Source organism: Electrona antarctica, assembly GCF_951216825.1.
Source record: "Electrona antarctica genome assembly, chromosome: 4".
Lineage (NCBI taxonomy): Eukaryota > Metazoa > Chordata > Actinopteri > Myctophiformes > Myctophidae > Electrona > Electrona antarctica.
In genome coordinates this window covers 4,746,193-4,767,766 of record NC_136809.1, presented here as the reverse complement: position 1 = coordinate 4,767,766, position 21,574 = coordinate 4,746,193, and the positions used below count along the sequence as shown (strand labels likewise).

General features: G+C 45.0%; 1 protein-coding gene across 3 annotated transcripts in view; it reads left to right on the top strand.

Moving 5' to 3' along the window:
* ctnnd1 (catenin (cadherin-associated protein), delta 1) overlaps positions 1-21,574 on the top strand; it is a 95,432-nt gene that overhangs the window by 55,839 nt on the left and 18,019 nt on the right. For all 3 annotated transcript variants that reach the window (XM_079499032.1, XM_079499033.1, XM_079499031.1), the window contains exons 7-12: positions 1,062-1,314; positions 2,871-2,942; positions 5,179-5,329; positions 8,592-8,796; positions 18,403-18,520; positions 19,799-19,958. In XM_079499032.1, the coding sequence (XP_079355158.1) occupies positions 1,062-1,314; positions 2,871-2,942; positions 5,179-5,329; positions 8,592-8,796; positions 18,403-18,520; positions 19,799-19,958 (959 nt within the window). The remainder of the gene's footprint in view (positions 1-1,061; positions 1,315-2,870; positions 2,943-5,178; positions 5,330-8,591; positions 8,797-18,402; positions 18,521-19,798; positions 19,959-21,574) is intronic.

Sequence of the window (21,574 nt, the reverse complement as noted above, 5' to 3'; positions counted from 1 at the left end):
ATCAACTGTCTTCACATGTATATAGTTTGGTTATCTGAGGGATTGTGTTTACTTCTGTTTTGAAGGTTAACCCATTCTGGGTGGGAACCCCTTTAGGTGTTCTAACCCTTCTGGACGGGAACCCCTCTTGGGGTTCTGTATGTACAGCATTCAAAAATTAAAAAACTTTGATGCTGCTTTATAAATATTTGAAGTTTTTCAGAAACTTAGGTCAGGATTTAGAGGGCTTTTTAGAATCTCGGCCTCAGTCCAAAATGGGTTAATGTAATGGGTATTGTAATTTAATATTACTATATTCCTTTCTTGTACTTGATTGGCTTTTTTCTGACAGGTTCAAGGTTGCTGTTAGAAATAACGGTGGCTCCAAACGGTTAATGATTCTGAATCCATTAGTTTTGCACGAAAAACACTCCTTCGGCGGCCTGGGCCGTGGCTCAGTGGTCCAGGCACCTTGGCTGGTAATCCAGTCTGGCAGTGTGCCGCGGGTTCGACTCCCGATCCCGACGGCCTTTACTGCATGTCTTCCCCCCCATCTCTCTCCTCATTTCCTGTCAGACTACTGTCTGTCCCTCCATAAAAAAATATAAAATAAAGGCAAAAGCCACAAAAAAAACATTTAAAAAAAGAAAAAAAACACTCCTTCGGCTGAAAACGGCCATAGCCGTCATCACAAATATGAGGTCAGCACATTTGGGCATGTGCCTATGGCCAAATTTAGCCCAATGAGTGTTTTTCGTGCAAAATGAATGCTTGCAATGGATTCAGAATCCTGAAAACCCCTTAGTTTGACACATCACATGCTACTTAAAGCATAATGAAAATGTGAAATGTTTGCCTTGCATGGGGTTGTTAATGGTACCCCAGCTTATTACGCTAATTATGAAAATTGCCCAACATAATGCAAGTTAGCATCCGGCAGTTTCTAAATGCTGGGGGACCCATACGCAACATTTCTAACATAAAACATTAGGGTACTCAAAATGTCCAGGTTCACATTCTGGCAGGCTAAAATACGGCAAATATAATTGGTACTAACTAACCGACCTCTCGTCTCCCCACAGGAGTTACGAGGGGACGCTGGACGGGGACATGAGCGCGGCGGGGGACATGTATTACTGGGGCGGCGGGGCTCCCCTGGCCCAGGGCGAGCGGGGAAGCATGGCCTCGCTGGACAGCACGCTGCGGAAAGGCCCGCCGCCGAGCTGGCGCCAGCCGGAGCTGCCCGAGGTCATCGCCATGCTCAACTATAGGCTGGACCCTGTGAAGAGCAACGCCGCCGCGTACCTGCAGCATCTCACGTTCAAGAACGACAAGGTAAGAGTACGGGGCGAGCGTCACAGTCCGGTGCCCCACTTCGAGGGCCCCGGGAAGAGAATTTCCCATTCATTTCTTTTCCCATAGACATTTCGGAAAGTATTTATTTGCAGACCTTTAAGCCTCGGACAAGTTTTTCTTCTTTCTAATTATTTGATCGGCCCACAAAATTGTGTTTGTCATGATTTGTCATGATTGGTTGGCTTTGTTCGAGGCTTAAAGGTCCACACATTAACCAGTTTACAGTTTAAAGGTCCACACATTAACCAGTTTACAGTTTAAAGGTCCACACATTAACCAGTTTACAGTTTAAAGGTCCACACATTAACCAGTTTACAGTTTAAAGGTCCACACATTAACCAGTTTACAGTTTAAAGGTCCACACATTAACCAGTTTACAGTTTAAAGGTCCACACATTAACCAGTTTACAGTTTAAAGGTCCACACATTAACCAGTTTACAGTTTAAAGGTCCACACATTAACCAGTTTACAGTTTAAAGGTCAACACATTAACCAGTTTACAGTTTAAAGGTCCACACATTAACCAGTTTACAGTTTAAAGGTCCACACATTAACCAGTTTACAGTTTAAAGGTCAACACATTAACCAGTTTACAGTTTAAAGGTCCACACATTAACCAGTTTACAGTTTAAAGGTCCACACATTAACCAGTTTACAGTTTAAAGGTCCACACATTAACCAGTTTACAGTTTAAAGGTCCACACATTAACCAGTTTACAGTTTAAAGGTCCACACATTAACCAGTTTACAGTTTAAAGGTCCACACATTAACCAGTTTACAGTTTCTTCAATCTTTTCCCAAGTAAAAAGGTCAATTGTCTTCCGTCTGTTAGAACAGTACTGTATTTGGAGGCCATAGTAAAAACATACATACCGGTAGAAACATAGAACATGCTCGATAGTGAGGCTCGATAAGAACCCGTCTCGATAAGGTGCTCGTTATCAATAAAAATGAACGAGCTTCATCCCAGGTTTCAAAGTGACGTCAAGGAGAGCCGTTAACCCATTCTGGGCGGGAACCCCTTTTGGTGTTAGCATTATGTTATACTTAAAGGGGCATTCCACTCATTTTCAACATTTTACTATGTCATTAATGTACCTTAGAGCTGGTGTGTGGAAATAATAAAAAAGTTCCTAGAACTAGAGGTCTGAAAAAAATCATTAACATGGTGAAACACATCTTGATGATGTCATCAAGATGTGTTTCACCATGTTAATGATTTTTTTCATAATTACAGTTCTAGGAAACACAAAATGGGGGGACTTTTTTATTATTTCCACACAACAGCTCTAAGGTATATTAATGACATAGTAAAATGTTGAAAATGGGTGGTTTTCCCCTTTAAGCTATTTAAAAATAGCAGATCTACAAGCTCAAGCGTGCCACCGAGTGGCGCGCTACGAGCTTGTAGGTCTGCTATTTTTTGAAAAATCGAAGAACGACTGACATAGAAACATAGCTTTTTCAGAAAACTGTCAGGATGTAGAAGACATTTTGTAGAATCTGATCTCAGGTGTGAATGTGTTTTTCCAGGTGAAGACCGACGTGCGTCGTATGAAGGGCATCCCATCGTTAGTCAGCATGTTGGACAACCCCAAGAAGGAGGTACGTTACGATATATATATATATATATATATATATTTTTTTTTAGGGGGGCTAGTGAATTATGGTGTGTGATGTGAAATGTGAGCTTTAGTCATATTCCATCATATTCAAGTGCTTTTGCAGAGAAATGAGAGTCACTTTCAGACAGTAGTAGAGCACAGTAGAGGGGAGCTGTGTGTGACTGTAGAGGGGAGCTGTGTGACTGTAGAGGGGAGCTGTGTGTGACTGTAGAGGGGAGCTGTGTGTGACTGTAGAGGGGAGCTGTGTGTGACTGTAGAGGGGAGCTGTGTGTGACTGTGACTGTAGAGGGGAGCTGTGTGTGTCTGTGACTGTAGAGGGGAGCTGTGTGTGACTGTAGAGGGGAGCTGTGTGACTGTAGAGGGGAGCTGTGTGTGACTGTGACTGTAGAGGGGAGCTGTGTGACTGTAGAGCTGTGTGTGTGACTGTAGAGGGGAGCTGTGTGACTGTGACTGTAGAGGGGAGCTGTGTGTGACTGTAGAGGGGAGCTGTGTGTGTCTGTGACTGTAGAGGGGAGCTGTGTGACTGTAGAGGGGAGCTGTGTGTGACTGTAGAGGGGAGCTGTGTGTGTCTGTGACTGTAGAGGGGAGCTGTGTGACTGTAGAGGGGAGCTGTGTGACTGTAGAGGGGAGCTGTGTGTGACTGTAGAGGGGAGCTGTGTGTGTCTGTGACTGTAGAGGGGAGCTGTGTGACTGTAGAGCTGTGTGTCTGTGACTGTAGAGGGGAGCTGTGTGTGTCTGTGACTGTAGAGGGGAGCTGTGTGACTGTAGAGGGGAGCTGTGTGTGACTGTAGAGGGGAGCTGTGTGTGTCTGTGACTGTAGAGGGGAGCTGTGTGACTGTAGAGCTGTGTGTCTGACTGTAGAGGGGAGCTGTGTGTGTCTGTGACTGTAGAGGGGAGCTGTGTGACTGTAGAGCTGTGTGTCTGACTGTAGAGGGGAGCTGTGTGTCTGTGACTGTAGAGGGGAGCTGTGTGACTGTAGAGCTGTGTGTCTGTGACTGTAGAGGGGAGCTGTGTGTGTCTGTGACTGTAGAGGGGAGCTGTGTGTGACTGTAGAGGGGAGCTGTGTGTGACTGTAGAGGGGAGCTGTGTGTGTCTGTGACTGTAGAGGGGAGCTGTGTGACTGTAGAGCTGTGTGTCTGTGACTGTAGAGGGGAGCTGTGTGACTGTAGAGCTGTGTGTCTGTGACTGTAGAGGGGAGCTGTGTGACTGTAGAGCTGTGTGTCTGTGACTGTAGAGGGGAGCTGTGTGACTGTAGAGCTGTGTGTCTGTGACTGTAGAGGGGAGCTGTGTGTGTCTGTGACTGTAGAGGGGAGCTGTGTGACTGTAGAGCTGTGTGTCTGTGACTGTAGAGGGGAGCTGTGTGTCTGACTGTAGAGGGGAGCTGTGTGTCTGTGACTGTAGAGGGGAGCTGTGTGTCTGTGACTGTAGAGGGGAGCTGTGTGTCTGACTGTAGAGGGGAGCTGTGTGTCTGTGACTGTAGAGGGGAGCTGTGTGTCTGTGACTGTAGAGGGGAGCTGTGTGTCTGTGACTGAGTTGAGTGAATCGTTACATGCCTACTTGGGCCTAACAACAGTTTCCAGTCTTGATATTTTATTTAGCTTTAAACCATCTTGTGTCTCTGTGTAGGTGCACCACGCGGCCTGTGGAGCTCTCTCTAAACCATGTTGTGTCTCTGTGTAGGTGCACCACGCGGCCTGTGGAGCTCTCTAAACCATGTTGTGTCCCTGTGTAGGTGCACCACGCGGCCTGTGGAGCTCTCTCTAAACCATGTTGTGTCTCTGTGTAGGTGCACCACGCGGCCTGTGGAGCTCTCTAAACCATGTTGTGTCTCTGTGTAGGTGCACCACGCGGCCTGTGGAGCTCTCTCTAAACCATGTTGTGTCTCTGTGTAGGTGCACCACGCGGCCTGTGGAACTCTCTCTAAACCATGTTGTGTCTCTGTGTAGGTGCACCACGCGGCCTGTGGAGCTCTCTCTAAACCATGTTGTGTCTCTGTGTAGGTGCACCACGCGGCCTGTGGAGCGCTCTCTAAACCATGTTGTGTCTCTGTGTAGGTGCACCACGCGGCCTGTGGAGCGCTCTCTAAACCATGTTGTGTCTCTGTGTAGGTGCACCACGCGGCCTGTGGAGCTCTCTCTAAACCATGTTGTGTCTCTGTGTAGGTGCACCACGCGGCCTGTGGAGCTCTCTCTAAACCATGTTGTGTCTCTGTGTAGGTGCACCACGCGGCCTGTGGAGCCCTGAAGAACATCTCGTATGGCAGAGATCAAGAGAACAAGATCGCCATTAAAAACTGTGACGGAGTCCCTGCCCTGATCCGGCTGCTGAGGAAGACTCGAGACCAGGACCTCACCGACACCATTACAGGTTAAACTACACGCATAACAAAACACTGGCACATCCACTGGACGACAGGTGCGAGACCCAACAGTCTGTAACTTTGTAACTTTGTAAAGCTACAGTCAAGGCTTTACTGGTTAAAGTTTCGACACATAGTCTTCATCTGAATGAGGACAAACAACACTCCTTTGTGTCAAACATTTCAAAGTAGACACCATTCAGTGCTGGGCTGCAGTGAGTGGTCACACACACAGGTGCACAAATAATTGAATTTTGACGTTCAGACAGTATCACTTAAGGCAGATGGTGGCACAAGGTGGCCTTTGTCTCTTGAGCACATGCATGTGTCTGTTCACGGCACTGGTGCTAAAACAAGGTTATAGACTTTAGTAGTCAAGTAGTCCACAGTTGGTAAATACATATTCTACCATACAGAGTGATCAAAATATCATTGTATTCACTAAAAGGGTAAATGGTGCATTTATATAGCGCCTTTATCCAAGGCGCTTTACATAGATTGTGCATTACATTCACCCATTCACACATTCACACACCTTTACATAGATTGTGCATTACATTCACACACACATTCACACACCTTTACATAGATTGTGCATTACATTCACACACACATTCACACACCTTTACATAGATTGTGCATTACATTCACACACACATTCACACACCTTTACATAGATTGTTCATTACATTCACACACACATTCATTCACCGATGGCGGCGGAAACCATGCAAGGCACCAACCAGCACATCAGGAGCAATTAGTGCACAAGGACACTTCAACACTAACTCTGGGGGAGGCTGGTTTCGAACTGGCAACCTTGCGGTTACCATCCAGCCACTCTGCCCCTGAGCCACCGCCACCCCCAAAAGGGGTTTTCAACAGGTGGTCCGTGGTCCACGGAGGTATGCATTCAGTAATGTAGGATTTGTTGATTTAATTTTCTTTCCACTAGTTGAGAAAAAGTGAACTGAATAACCTGGTGACCTATGACGACCGACCACCCATGTAGTCATTTACTGACACGTTGGAAATTCAACAGAAAAAGGGAGTTACAGTCTCAGAACTTAAGTCAGAAGTGCACTGGATTGTCTGGTTGAGTCATTATTATTTGGAAATTATTAGTAGTCATTCAGACCACTGGTTGAGAAACAAGTGGGATGCATAGCAAGTGTTGCAAAAGCACTAATGTCCCCACCCAACACAGCAGTGGTCCCCAGGTTGGTGGTCCCCAGGTTGATTCTATAGCCAGGGTGGTGGTCCCCAGGTTGATTCTATAGTCAGGGTGGTGGTCCCCATGTTGATTCTATAGTCAGGGTGGTGGTCCCCAGGTTGATTCTATAGTCAGGGTGGTGGTCCCCAGGTTGATTCTATAGCCAGGGTGGTGGTCCCCAGGTTGATTCTATAGTCAGGGTGGTGGTCCCCAGGTTGATTCTATAGTCAGGGTGGTGGTCCCCAGGTTGATTCTATAGTCAGGGTGGTGGTCCCCAGGTTGATTCTAAGTCAGGGTGGTGGTCCCCAGGTTGATTCTATAGTCAGGGTGGTGGTCCCCAGGTTGATTCTATAGTCAGGGTGGTGGTCCCCAGGTTGATTCTATAGTCAGGGTGGTGGTCCCCAGGTTGATTCTATAGTCAGGGTGGTGGTCCCCAGGTTGATTCTATAGTCAGGGTGGTGGTCCCCAGGTTGATTCTAAGTCAGGGTGGTGGTCCCCAGGTTGATTCTATAGTCAGGGTGGTGGTCCCCAGGTTGATTCTATAGTCAGGGTGGTGGTCCCCAGGTTGATTCTATAGTCAGGGTGGTGGTCCCCAGGTTGATTCTATAGTCAGGGTGGTGGTCCCCAGGTTGATTCTATAGTCAGGGTGGTGGTCCCCAGGTTGATTCTATAGTCAGGGTGGTGGTCCCCAGGTTGATTCTATAGTCAGGGTGGTGGTCCCCAGGTTGATTCTATAGTCAGGGTGGTGGTCCCCAGGTTGATTCTATAGTCAGGGTGGTGGTCCCCAGGTTGATTCTTAGTCAGGGTGGTGGTCCCCAGGTTGATTCTATAGTCAGGGTGGTGGTCCCCAGGTTGATTCTATAGTCAGGGTGGTGGTCCCCAGGTTGATTCTATAGTCAGGGTGGTGGTCCCCAGGTTGATTCTATAGTCAGGTTGGTGGTCCCCAGGTTGATTCTATAGTCAGGGTGGTGGTCCCCAGGTTGATTCTATAGTCAGGTTGGTGGTCCCCAGGTTGATTCTATAGTCAGGGTGGTGGTCCCCAGGTTGATTCTATAGTCAGGGTGGTGGTCCCCAGGTTGATTCTATAGTCAGGGTGGTGGTCCCCAGGTTGATTCTATAGTCAGGGTGGTGGTCCCCAGGTTGATTCTATAGTCAGGGTGGTGGTCCCCAGGTTGATTTTATAGTCAGGGTGGTGGTCCCCAGGTTGATTCTAAGTCAGGGTGGTGGTCCCCAGGTTGATTCTATAGTCAGGGTGGTGGTCCCCAGGTTGATTCTATAGTCAGGGTGGTGGTCCCCAGGTTGATTCTAAGTCAGGGTGGTGGTCCCCAGGTTGATTCTATAGTCAGGGTGGTGGTCCCTCGTTCACAATCGGTTGAAAACCCTCTGCACTAAAACTAAGTCTAGCCTCAAGTGCTTAACCCATTTTGGGCAGGAACCCCTTTTGGTGTTTTAAGCATTATTTTATAATTTAGCTATTGAAAAATAGCAGATCTACAAGTTCACCCAGGAATGTGAGACAGCTGATCCTGATTGCCCGCAACACTGTCAGTATGTGATTGGTTGACTGTTGAGCCCTGGCTCTATACAGTGTATATATATGTGATTTAATTGTTTTTCCATATACCCTGAAGAAGGCAGTTGTACTGCTAAAACTGTCAGGATTTAGAACCAAATTTGACTGAGGGACTGCCATTGGATTTTTTTTAATTTTAGTTTTTTCATGTCATATGAAAGCAGGGAATCATAGCTTCAAATTGACATATTGGTTGTTCAGTTTGACCAACCAGTTTTGGAGATATGGCTTATAGAGTAATGTCTTGCAGAGAAACAGCGAGTTGAGAAAACAGGCTTGAAAGGTTCACTTCTGGTGAAAAGCTGGAATTTGCGCAATGGCAGTCTCTCAGTCAAATCTGGTCACATGTGTAGAATCGTCCTCAGGTCTAAAGGGGTTAATTTCCGCCTCTATACGAGTATTGTTTTATGAAATGTACAGTATATGACGGTACATGTGATTTGGTTCTGATGATGACCCGTCCGTCCGTCCTCCCTCCCTCCAGGCACGCTGTGGAACCTGTCGTCCCACGACTCTGTGAAGATGGAGATCGTGGACCACGCGCTGCACGCCCTCTCGGACGAGGTCATGGTCGCCCACTCGGGCTGGGAGCGGGCCAGCAACGGCGCCGGCGGTGGAGGGGAGGAGAACTGCAAGCCCCGACACCTGGAGTGGGAGACGTCTCTCACCAACACGGCCGGCTGCCTGAGGTACGGATGGGCTGGAACTAGGGATGCTCCGATCAGCTTTATTGGGACCGATCACTGATTGTTTTTCTCATGATCGGAGAATGTTTAGTGTGTGTGTGTGTGTGTGTGTGTGTGTGTGTGTGTGTGTGTGTGTGTGTGTGTGTGTGTGTGTGTGTGTGTGTGTGTGTGTGTGTGTGTGTGTGTGTGTGTGTGTGTGTGTGTGTGTGTGTGTGTGTGTGTGTGTGTGTGTGTGTGTGTGTGTGTGTTTTCAGCGCATGGAGCGCCGTGAGTTGTGATTAGTTTTATTAGGCTAAGCTATCGTACAAGGTGTACAAGGTGTACAAGGTCCTTGTCTTTCCCTCTGTGACATGTACTGTCTATCGTACAAGGTGTACAAGGTCCTTGTCTTTCCCTCTGTGACATGTACTGTCTATCGTACAAGGTGTACAAGGTCCTTGTCTTTCCCTCTGTGACATGTACTGTCTATCGTACAAGGTGTACAAGGTCCTTGTCTTTCCCTCAGTGACATGTACTGTCTATCGTACAAGGTGTACAAGGTCCTTGTCTTTCCCTCAGTGACATGTACTGTCTATCGTACAAGGTGTACAAGGTCCTTGTCTTTCCCTCAGTGACATGTACTGTCTATCGTACAAGGTGTACAAGGTCCTTGTCTTTCCCTCAGTGACATGTACTGTCTATCATGAATGAATTGGACATATTGTTTGGCCTTTTTTTGGTTAGCAAGCAACAGCTGCCTTCTAGGTGTCACTGAGCTCTATTGATATTACTCTCCCCATCTGTCCGTTGACACATATTTCAGGGTAGGACACATGAGGTATTTAACCCATTTTGACCTGAGATCAGATTCTAAAAATATCTTCTACATCCTGACAGTTTTCTGATAAAGCTATGTTTCTATGTCAGCCGTTCTTCGATTTTTCAAAAAATAGCAGACCTACAAGCTCATAGCGCGCCACTCGGTGGCGCGCTATGAGCTTGTAGATCTGCTATTTTTCAATAGCTAAAGCATAACATAATGCCAACACCAAAAGGGGTTCCCGCCCAGAATGGGTTCATTTGGTTAATTATCCCACAGCTACTTTCAAGTCTGCTTTTGGGAATGATTAACTCCACGGTTGCATCACAGAGTCGTAAAATAGACGTCATACTTTGTGCATTACCTCACGTTGTGGCTCCATATTGTTGATTGTTGTATTGTTTACTGATCGAATCATCGCTCTTCCAAAGTTTTCATTTCCCCTTTTGTCTTTAAAAGTTTAAACTTTGGTTTCTGAGGTGAGGGAAAGGTGTGTGTGTGTGTGTGTGTGTGTGTGTGTGTGTGTGTGTGTGTGTGTGTGTGTGTGTGTGTGTGTGTGTGTGTGTGTGTGTGTGTGTGTGTGTGTGTGTGTGTGTGTGTGTGTGTGTGTGTGTGTGTGTGTGTGTGTGTGTGTGTGTGTGTGTGTGTGTGTGTGTGTGTGTGTGTGTGTGTGTTGCACTAAAGATTACTTACTGCAATAATGTAGCCTAATTTCTGTAGATATTCGGTATCTAACGATAATATTCTGCATGTACAACAAGCGCTTGTTGTGTGACGTGCAAAGACTGTCTGTTGCAAGGATGGCAGATAATGGGAAGTCAGTCACAACTGGATACAGTTTAGAACAGCCTAAATGTTCAGCAAAATACTGCTACGTTGGAATAATAATGTCCAAGGTTAAGAAATGTGATAACATGTTTTATTCTGTGTCTAAAAGTGGGACCAAAATAGAATTTTGGGCTGGTTAACCAATTCTTGACGGGAACCCCTGTTGGTGTTTCATAGCATTATGTTATACTTTAGCTATTGAAAAATAGCAGATCTACAAGCTCGTAGCGCGGCACTCGGTGCGGCACTCGGTGCCGCGCTACGAGCTTGTAGATCTGCAATTTTTTTTAAATCGCGAAAATGTGGCACACATCTTTGAATATATTTTTTCAGAGCGAACCTATTTATCTCAAATCTTTGCTTCTACTATTTCATTGACATGAAATAGTTCATGTCAATTAACTATTTTCATTGACATGAAATAGTTTGAGAACCACTGACATAGAAACATAGTTTTTCAGAAAACTCAGGATTTAGAAGACATTTGTGACCAGATTTGACTGAGAGCCTGCCATCGCGCAAATTCCAGCTTTTCATTTTTGTTTCAAAAATGAGTTAATAGCACAGGCAGACTCTTCACATACTAGAGCATGTCTGAAATAAATGTCAGAGCTGAAATCGACATGTAAATATGAATTGAATGCTTAAACATGTAGCTAGGTGTAATGTTAGAGACCACAGAAGAGAACCTTTCAAGCCTGTTTTCTCAACTCACTGTTTTCTGCAAGACATTACTCTATAAGCCATATCTCCAAAACTGGTGGGTCAAACTGAACAACCAATATGTCAATTTGAAGCTATGATTCAAAAAAATTCAAAAAAATCCAATGGCAGTCCCTCAGTCAAATTTGGTCACATTTGTAGAATCGTCCTCAGGTCTTAATGGGTTAAGGCCAATGTTCTACTCTATCACTTGCCTACTGGCTCTGGGCCAACTTGCCCTGGCTGCCAAATGACTATGGAGGAGGTGAAAAGAAGTAGGAGTTAGGCTGAGCTCACACCTTTAATGCACTGCATTGCTGTTGTGAGTGTCATGGCCGCCCCCAATGCATTTCCAATGGAGGTCACATGGTCTGTTGTATGTCTTTCAGCTGTGTTTCGACTGCGCCCCTCCCCCTCACACAACACAATGTTGTGTCAAACCATGTGACCTCCATTGGAAATGCATTGGGCGGCCATGACACTACACAACATGCATCCAACGAGCACAGAACATTGCATTAACCGTGTGAGTGCACCCTTAGTAGTAGTAGTAGAGAGAAGAGACATTGTACGTACGAATACCATACCATACCATACCATACCATACCATACCATACCATACCATACCATACCATACCATACCATACCACCATACCATACCATACCATACCACCATACCATACCATACCATACCATACCATACCATACCATACCATACCATACCATACCATACCATACCATACCATACCATACCATACCATACCATACCATACCATACCATACCATACCATACATACCATACCATACCACCATACCATACCATACCATACCATACCATACATACCATACCATACCACCATACCATACCATACCATACCATACCATACCATACCATACCATACCACCATACCATACCATACCATACCATACCATACCACCATACCATACCATACCATACCATACCATACCATACCATACCATACCATACCATACCATACCATACCATACCACCATACCATACCATACCATACCATACCATACCATACCATACCATACCATACCATACCATACCATACCATACCATACCATACCACCATACCATACCACCATACCATACCATACCATACCATACCATACCACCATACCATACCATACCATACCATACCATACCACCATACCACCATACCATACCATACCATACCACCATACCATACCATACCATACCATACCATACCATACCATACCATACCACCATACCACCATACCATACCATACCATACCATACCATACCATACCATACCATACCATACCACCATACCATACCATACCACCATACCATACCACCATACCATACCATACCATACCATACCATACCATACCATACCATACCATACCATACCATACCACCATACCATACCATACCATACCATACCATACCACCATACCATACCATACCATACCATACCATACCATACCATACCATACCATACCATACCATACCACCATACCATACCATACCATACCATACCACCATACCATACCATACCACCATACCATACCATACCATACCATACCACCATACCATACCATACCATACCATACCATACCATACCACCATACCATACCATACCATACCACCATACCACCATACCATACCATACCACCATACCATACCACCATACCATACCATACCATACCATACCATACCACCATACCATACCATACCATACCATACCATACCATACCATACCATACCACCATACCACCATACCATACCATACCATACCATACCATACCATACCACCATACCATACCATACCATACCACCATACCACCATACCATACCATACCATACCATACCATACCACCATACCATACCATACCATACCATACCATACCATACCACCATACCACCATACCATACCATACCATACCACCATACCACCATACCACCATACCATACCATACCACCATACCATACCATACCATACCACCATACCACCATACCATACCATACCACCATACCACCATACCATACCATACCATACCACCATACCATACCATACCATACCACCATACCACCATACCATACCATACCACCATACCACCATACCATACCATACCACCATACCATACCATACCATACCACCATACCACCATACCATACCATACCACCATACCACCATACCATACCATACCATACCACCATACCATACCATACCATACCATACCACCATACCACCATACCATACCATACCACCCCATACCACCATACCATACCATACCATACCATACCATACCATACCATACCATACCACCATACCATACCATACCATACCATACCATACCACCATACCATACCATACCATACCACCATACCATACCATACCATACCATACCATACCATACCATACCACCATACCATACCATACCATACCATACCATACCATACCATACCATACCATACCATACCATACCATACCATACCATACAACTTTATTGTCAGCTTGCACTGCAATTTGTTTTGCATCCATGACGTCACCGTTCAAGATACAGACAAGACATAGACATACATTACAGAAGATACATTACAGGACACGAGTCACAGAAGCAGAGACAGGAACAGGAACAATAGAACATGTCCTCTTGGTTTATCCTCTTGGTTTATCCTCACGAGTCACAGAAACAGAGACAGGAACAAGAACAATAGAACATGTCCTCTTGGTTTATCCTCACGGGTCACGGAAGCAGAGACAGGAACAGGAACAATAGAACATGTCCTCTTGGTTTATCCTCTTGGTTTATCCTCACGAGTCACAGAAACAGAGACAGGAACAAGAACAATAGAACATGTCCTCTTGGTTTATCCTCACGGGTCACGGAAGCAGAGACAGGAACAGGAACAATAGAACATGTCCTCTTGGTTTATCCTCTTGGTTTATCCTCACGAGTCACAGAAGCAGAGACAGGAACAGGAACAATAGAACATGTCCTCTTGGTTTATCCTCACGAGTCACAGAAACAGAGACAGGAACAGGAACAATAGAACATGTCCTCTTGGTTTATCCTCACGGGTCACGGAAGCAGAGACAGGAACAAGAACAATAGAACATGTCCTCTTGGTTTATCCTCTTGGTTTATCCTCACGAGTCACAGAAACAGAGACAGGAACAAGAACAATAGAACATGTCCTCTTGGTTTATCCTCACGGGTCACGGAAGCAGAGACAGGAACAGGAACAATAGAACATGTCCTCTTGGTTTATCCTCTTGGTTTATCCTCACGAGTCACAGAAGCAGAGACAGGAACAGGAACAATAGAACATGTCCTCTTGGTTTATCCTCACGAGTCACAGAAACAGAGACAGGAACAGGAACAATAGAACATGTCCTCTTGGTTTATCCTCACGAGTCACAGAAGCAGAGACAGGAACAGGAACAATAGAACATGTCCTCTCGGTTTATCCTCACGAGTCACAGAAGCAGAGACAGGAACAATAGAACATGTCCTCTCGGTTTATCCTCTTGGTTTATCCTCACGAGTCACAGAAGCAGAGACAGGAACAAGAACAATAGAACATGTCCTCTTGGTTTACCCATTTTGGTTTAACCCATTTTGGGGGCACGAACCCTTGTTGGTGTTTTAAGCATTATGTTATGCTTTAGCCATTGGAAAATAGCAGATCTACAAGCTCATAGCGCGGCACCGAGTGCCGCGCTACGAGCTTGTAGGTCTGCTATTTTTGAAAAATCGTGAAAATGTGGCCCAGATGTTTGAATATATTCTTTCAGAGCGAAAGTTTTTAACTCAAATCTTTGTCACTGGAACAACATGTTTTCAGATGGGGGTCGGCGGCCAAATGTATACATATATTTTTGGGGGTCCTTGACATGAAAATGTCAGGATTTAGAAGATATTTGTAGAATCGTCCTCAGGTCTAAATGGGTTAAAAGCAGAACAGACTGGTGTACAAAATAGTTCTTTAGCCTGTTGTTCTTATATTTAAAGAGTTCTTTAGCCTGTTGTTCTTATATTTAAAGAGTTCTTTAGCCTGTTGTTCTTATATTTAAAGAGTTATTTAGCCTGTTGTTCTTATATTTAAAGAGTTATTTAGCCTGTTGTTCTTATATTTAAAGAGTTCTTTAGCCTGTTGTTCTTATATTTAAAGAGTTCTTTAGCCTGTTCTTATATTTAAAGAGTTCTTTAGCCTGTTCTTATATTTAAAGAGTTCTTTAGCCTGTTCTTATATTTAAAGAGTTCTTTAGCCTGTTGTTCTTATATTTAAAGAGTTCTTTAGCCTGTTCTTATATTTAAAGAGTTCTTTAGCCTGTTCTTATATTTAAAGAGTTATTTAGCCTGTTGTTCTTATATTTAAAGAGTTCTTTAGCCTGTTGTTCTTATATTTAAAGAGTTCTTTAGCCTGTTGTTCTTATATTTAAATAGTTCTTTAGCCTGTGCTTATATTTAAAGAGTTCTTTAGCCTGTTCTTATATTTAAAGAGTTCTTTAGCCTGTTGTTCTTATATTTAAAGAGTTCTTTAGCCTGTTCTTATATTTAAAGAGTTCTTTAGCCTGTTGTTCTTATATTTAAAGAGTTCTTTAGCCTGTTGTTCTTATATTTAAAGAGTTCTTTAGCCTGTTGTTCTTATATTTAAAGAGTTCTTTAGCCTGTTCTTATATTTAAAGAGTTCTTTAGCCTGTTCTTATATTTAAAGAGTTCTTTAGCCTGTTGTTCTTATATTTAAAGAGTTCTTTAGCCTGTTGTTCTTATATTTAAAGAGTTCTTTAGCCTGTTGTTCTTATATTTAAAGAGTTCTTTAGCCTGTTGTTCTTATATTTAAAGAGTTCTTTAGCCTGTTCTTATATTTAAAGAGTTCTTTAGCCTGTTGTTCTTATATTTCGGGACTCTGAACCGCCTCATGGAGCAACAGTTGATATGCATCATTTAACCCATTTAGACCTGAGATCAGATTCTAAAAATGTCTTCTACATCCTGACAGTTTTCTGAAAAAGCTATGTTTCTATGTCAGTCGTTCTTCGATTTTTCAAAAATAGCAGACCTACAAGCTCGTAGCGCGCCACTCGGTGGCGCGCTATGAGCTTGTAGATCTGCTATTTTTCAATAGCTAAAGCATAACATAATGCTAACACCAAAAGGGGTTCCCGCCCAGAATGGGTTGAAACATGTAAGGGGTCAGAGGAGATACTTGTAGAGACTTGTAGAGATTGTTCCAACACAGATGGGAAGGAACGAGGGGGCAACCGAGGACAAACCCAAGAAATTTTGGGGTCAGGTGAAGGAACGAGGGGGCAACCGAGGACAAACCAAGACATTTTGGGGTCAGGTGAAGGAATGGAATAGGAGAGATGAGTTTGAAACTACTGGGAGAGCTCTGGATCTGGATTAGGGGGATGGAGCTCGAAGAGCGCTACCTAGGGTGACCAGATCCAAACTGCTCATTAGAGGGACAGAAGTATCGCTTGTGTGGGACCCCGTCCCCCGTCCCACTTGTCCCACACAAGCGATACTGGAGTACCGGGTTAGCAACTTACTACTTGAGTTGCTATTAAATGCCTTGATGTCATATTCGGCCATAGGCCTATTGGCTATCATTTATAAACTCCTCTGGTGTCTCACATTTTGTTTTAAAATGCCTTGTTTTTATGCTACAGGCTTAAAAACACATCTTGCGGGAAGAGACAATGAGAGAGCTTTACAACAGAAGGCCAACTATTAGGGGACTAACTATTAGGGCATTTGAACACTGATGCCTGTCAGTCACAATGTGGGACAGACAGGGTCTCAATTTGAACACTGATGCCTGTCGGTCACAATGTGGGACAGACAGGGTCTCAATTTGAACACTGATGCCTGTCGGTCACAATGTGGGACAGACAGGGTCTCAATTTGAACACTGATGCCTGTCAGTCACAATGTGGGACAGACAGGGTCTCAATTTGAACACTGATGCCTGTCAGTCACAATGTGGGACAGACAGGGTCTCAATTTGAACACTGATGCCTGTCGGTCACAATGTGGGACAGACAGGGTCTCAATTTGTGAAACGCCTGAAAAGTCTTGGAAATGAGGGACTGTCCCACGCAAAGAGGGACATCTGGTCACCCTAGGCAGCTACCTGATCAAACCTGATAACAGGCTTATGGAGTATCAATAAGCTTTGGGCTTATCAAGCCTGCTGTTGAGCACAGCGGCCCATGATGACATCATGTTTAAACAATCAAGAGGCGATCAGGAAATGATATCTAGCGGTAACTAATCACCCACGCTGGCACAAACATGTCGGTCAAAAGTGTTTTGATGCCTGCCAAGCAGCGCTGTCCGGGTAAACTTAAGGCTTTTTTAAAGTGACCGTTCACACAATAACCAGTTAAACCCATTCTGGGCGGGAACCCCTTTTGGTGTTTGAAGCATTATGTTATACTTTAGCTATTGAAAAGTAGCAGATCTACAAGCTCATAGGGCTACGAGCTTGTATGTCTGCTATTTTTGAAGAATCGTGAAAATTTGAGTCTTTCAGAGCCAACGTTTTTAACTCAAATCTTTGCTTCTGGGGGGTGGGGGGGTCCCTGGAACAACATATTTTCAGATGGGGGTCCGCGGCCAAATACAGATAATTTCTGGGGTCCTTGACATGAAATATTGAGCACCACTGATATAGAAACATAGGTATTTCAGAAAACTGTCATGATTTAGAAGACTTTTTTTTTTAATTTCGACGTCAGGCCTAAATGGGTTTCTTCAATATTATTATTTGTATTATTATTAGTTCAACCTCCATGCTGCTGGCATACTGTACATCCAGACACTGTAGATCTGAACATAGATCAGATTCAGAACGGGTGACGGATCAACTGAACGGAATGCTGCCCAGAGTTGTGTAACCTGAACCTGAACCGGGGCTAAGCTCTCTCTTATTCTCTCTGTAGAGCACTGGACGTTCACACAAACTACACTACGCTTACTTACTTAATGTCTGCCGGGGCATTGTGTTCTGGAATCCCTTTTCTTTCCAACCAAACCAAAATGGACTCATCTGATTCCTCTCTTCTCCCCCTCCCCTCCCCTCCCCTCCCCTCCCTCCCCTCCTCTCTTCTCCCCCTCCCATAAGTCCCATTGTTTTCTCGCTCGTTCCCACAACGCTGGTGCTTTTCTTTTTTTTGTTGCTACTCCTAATCTTTTGTTCTTCCACCTTTTCTCTCCCCCCCCCCCCCCCCCCCCCCCCCCCCCCCCCCTCCTTCTCACCTTTCCGCCATCTTCAGGAATGTGAGTTCAGAGCGCAGTGAGGCGAGGAGAAAGCTGAGGGAGTGCACGGGATTGGTCGACTCGCTCATGTACATTGTCCAATCCCAGATCGACCTTAAAGACGTGGACAACAAGGTGCGTTGAAACACTCTTCTTAACTTGAAATTTGACCCAGTTTTTTGGCAGCAAAATTTTAGTTTAGTCGACTAAAATGTGTTCTGGCGGGCCTTGATGTCGTCGTAATGACTGTTTTTACACTTGCTGAAAATAGCCGATCTACAAGCTCACAACGCGTCGCAAACCACGTGTAAAATGACTTACACTGGATATTTTGTCCACTAGTCCCTCCCTAACATTTTAGTCTAGTGTTTTATTTGTTGAGGAAATTGTCAATATATTTAGTCTCAGTTTTAGTCATAGCTTCGTTTTCGTTTAGTTTCCATTTAGTTTTCGTCAGTGAAAAAAAGGTAGTCGACGACATTTTTCATCTTAGTTTTAACACTGATTTGACCCACTCCTGATTTGACCCACTCCTGTGCACTGATTTGACCCACTCCTGTGCACTGATTTGACCCACTCCTGTGCACTGATTTGACCCACTCCTGATTTGACCCACTCCTGTGCACTGATTTGACCCACTCCTGTGCACTGATTTGACCCACTCCTGTGCACTGATTTGACCCACTCCTGATTTGACCCACTCCTGTGCACTGATTTGACCCACTCCTGTGCACTGATTTGACCCACTCCTGTGCACTGATTTGACCCACTCCTGTGCACTGATTTGACCCACTCCTGTGCACTTGTAAACGTGTTATAAAGGTTAAATTTGTCATGGATTGATTGAAAATGTTATTCACATTTCACATTTTCTACGTTTGTAGAATGGGTACAGTTCAATACAAAAGCTGCTATGAGGGTAAACCAGAAAAACCACTAAGACTAGTTTACATCAGGGTCCTCCATTTTTAAATTCATCACAACATTTAAAGACGTACAACAAATATACACTTCTATTAAAGAAATCACACCTGTGTGAACTGAGTGGTGTAAGGTCTTATATAGACTGATCAGCTGTGGTCTGACGTAATGAAATCACACTGAATTGAACTGGGTGACCGTAGCAACCGTGCTCATTTTTTGAGCACAGACAGACAGACTAACAAAGCCAGTTGTAGGAGTGGTTTACACCACTCAAAAAAGGAAATCATCATTATAGGAAGATTACAATTAATATTAAATGGTTTAGGTTTGAAAACTAACCCAGAATAACTCTCTCTCTCTCCCTCTCTCCCTCTCTCCCTCTCTCTCTCTCTCCTCTCTCTCTCTCTCTCTCTCTCTCTCTCTCTCTCTCCCTCCCTCTCTCCCTCTCCCTCTCTCCCTCCCTCTCCCCCCCCCCCCCCCCCCCTCCAGTTGATAGAGAACAGCGTGTGTCTTCTGAGGAACCTGTCCTATCACGTCCACCGTGAGATCCCAGGCTTCGAGCGCTACCAGGAGGCTCTGCCTCTCAACCAGGGCCCCGCCCCGGCCGCCAGCCAGAAGACTGGCTGCTTCACCTCCCGGAAGGGCAAAGGTCAGTCAGTCAGTCAGCCCACCTGACCTGACCTTGTCTGTATGTGTTTTTGTGTGCTCTTGTACCGTCCTGTTCCTTTTGCAGAGCCGTCACTACTAGGGATGTCCCAATACACTTTTTTCGCTTCTGATCCCGATAACCTAAATTTCTGTGTTAGCCGATACCGAATACCGATACCAGTGTCGTGATCTCATGTTGTGTTTATAGCTATCTAGCTATATATATCATGTTGTGTTTATAGCAGACTCCTCACTCAAATGTGCACTTGCAGTTTGGGCAACTCCAAAGCAAACTCCACATAGCCCCAACATTTTATTTACCTGCCATAGTGTCAAGTTTTGTCAACCCCTTACCCCTGTGTCAGATCTGTGGTTTAGACTGGCATATATACCGATATGAACCGATATGACAAATAAGGGCCGATACCGATTCAATCTCATCAAATGGTGGTCCGTGGTTCACTTGTCGAATAAATAACGGGCCTTGACATGAAAAAAAGGTTGCAAACCACTGCAGTACATTGAAAGCAGGTACAGAACGAAATGGAACCGCGTAGAAGGGTCTCTCTACCTCTTGAGCCTCTGCCAGACTGCCACCCCTAGTACACATTACGTGTTACAGACCTGTGTCTGTGTGCTGCGTCGGAGCGAGGAGTGTCATGTGTGCTGCGTCGGAGCGAGGAGTGTCATGTGTGCTGCGTCGGAGCGAGGAGTGTCATGTGTGCTACGTCAGAGCGAGGAGTGTCATGTGTGCTGCGTCGGAGCGAGGAGTGTCATGTGTGCTGCGTCGGAGCGAGGAGTGTCATGTGTGCTGCGTCGGAGCGAGGAGTGTCATGTGTGCTACGTCGGAGCGAGGAGTATCATGTGTGCTACGTCGGAGCGAGGAGTGTCATGTGTGCTGCGTCAGAGCGAGGAGTGTCATGTGTGCTGCGTCAGAGCGAGGAGTGTCATGTGTGCTCAAAGGCAATATAATATCTTTTATAGATGTGCAAATCAGCCTCGGTCAGATGGATCATAGAACTGTATTTATGGGATGGGCAGTGATGATGTAATGTTGACTCTGAGCGTCTTGTGCGAGTGCTACTGAATTTGTCTACTGAAAAACATCACAACTAGTGCTGCTCAAAATGTGAATCTTGATTTTTCCTCCCCAAGAATTGAGATCACGATTCTCTTTTTTTTTTTTTCTCCATGAAAATATTTATTGACTTTAGTCTGTCGTTGCTGAACATTTACTACATTCAAAATGTGCCACCTATAACAAAAAAACATCGCACGGATGCACCTGGGACGTATCCTCAGTGATGTATCCTGAGGTCATCAGGGTTTCGGGGTCTCTCGAACATCATACCCCTCACTCAGGTGACCCAGCCGGGGTGATCAAGTCCCGGCTTACGTCCCAGTAGCTACCCTCGATCAGACCCACTAGGGAAAGACCAGGGCCACACAATCCGTTGGATCCACTCTGGAACTACTCTGCCAGGGCTGGGAGGTACGCTTCTGGTGCATGGAAGGACTATAGGCTCTGTGGGTTGACTCCTGTCCGTCCGGGCCCCTGGACTAGGCTCTGTGGGTTGACTCCTGTCCGTCCGGGCCCCTGGACTAGGCTCTGTGGGT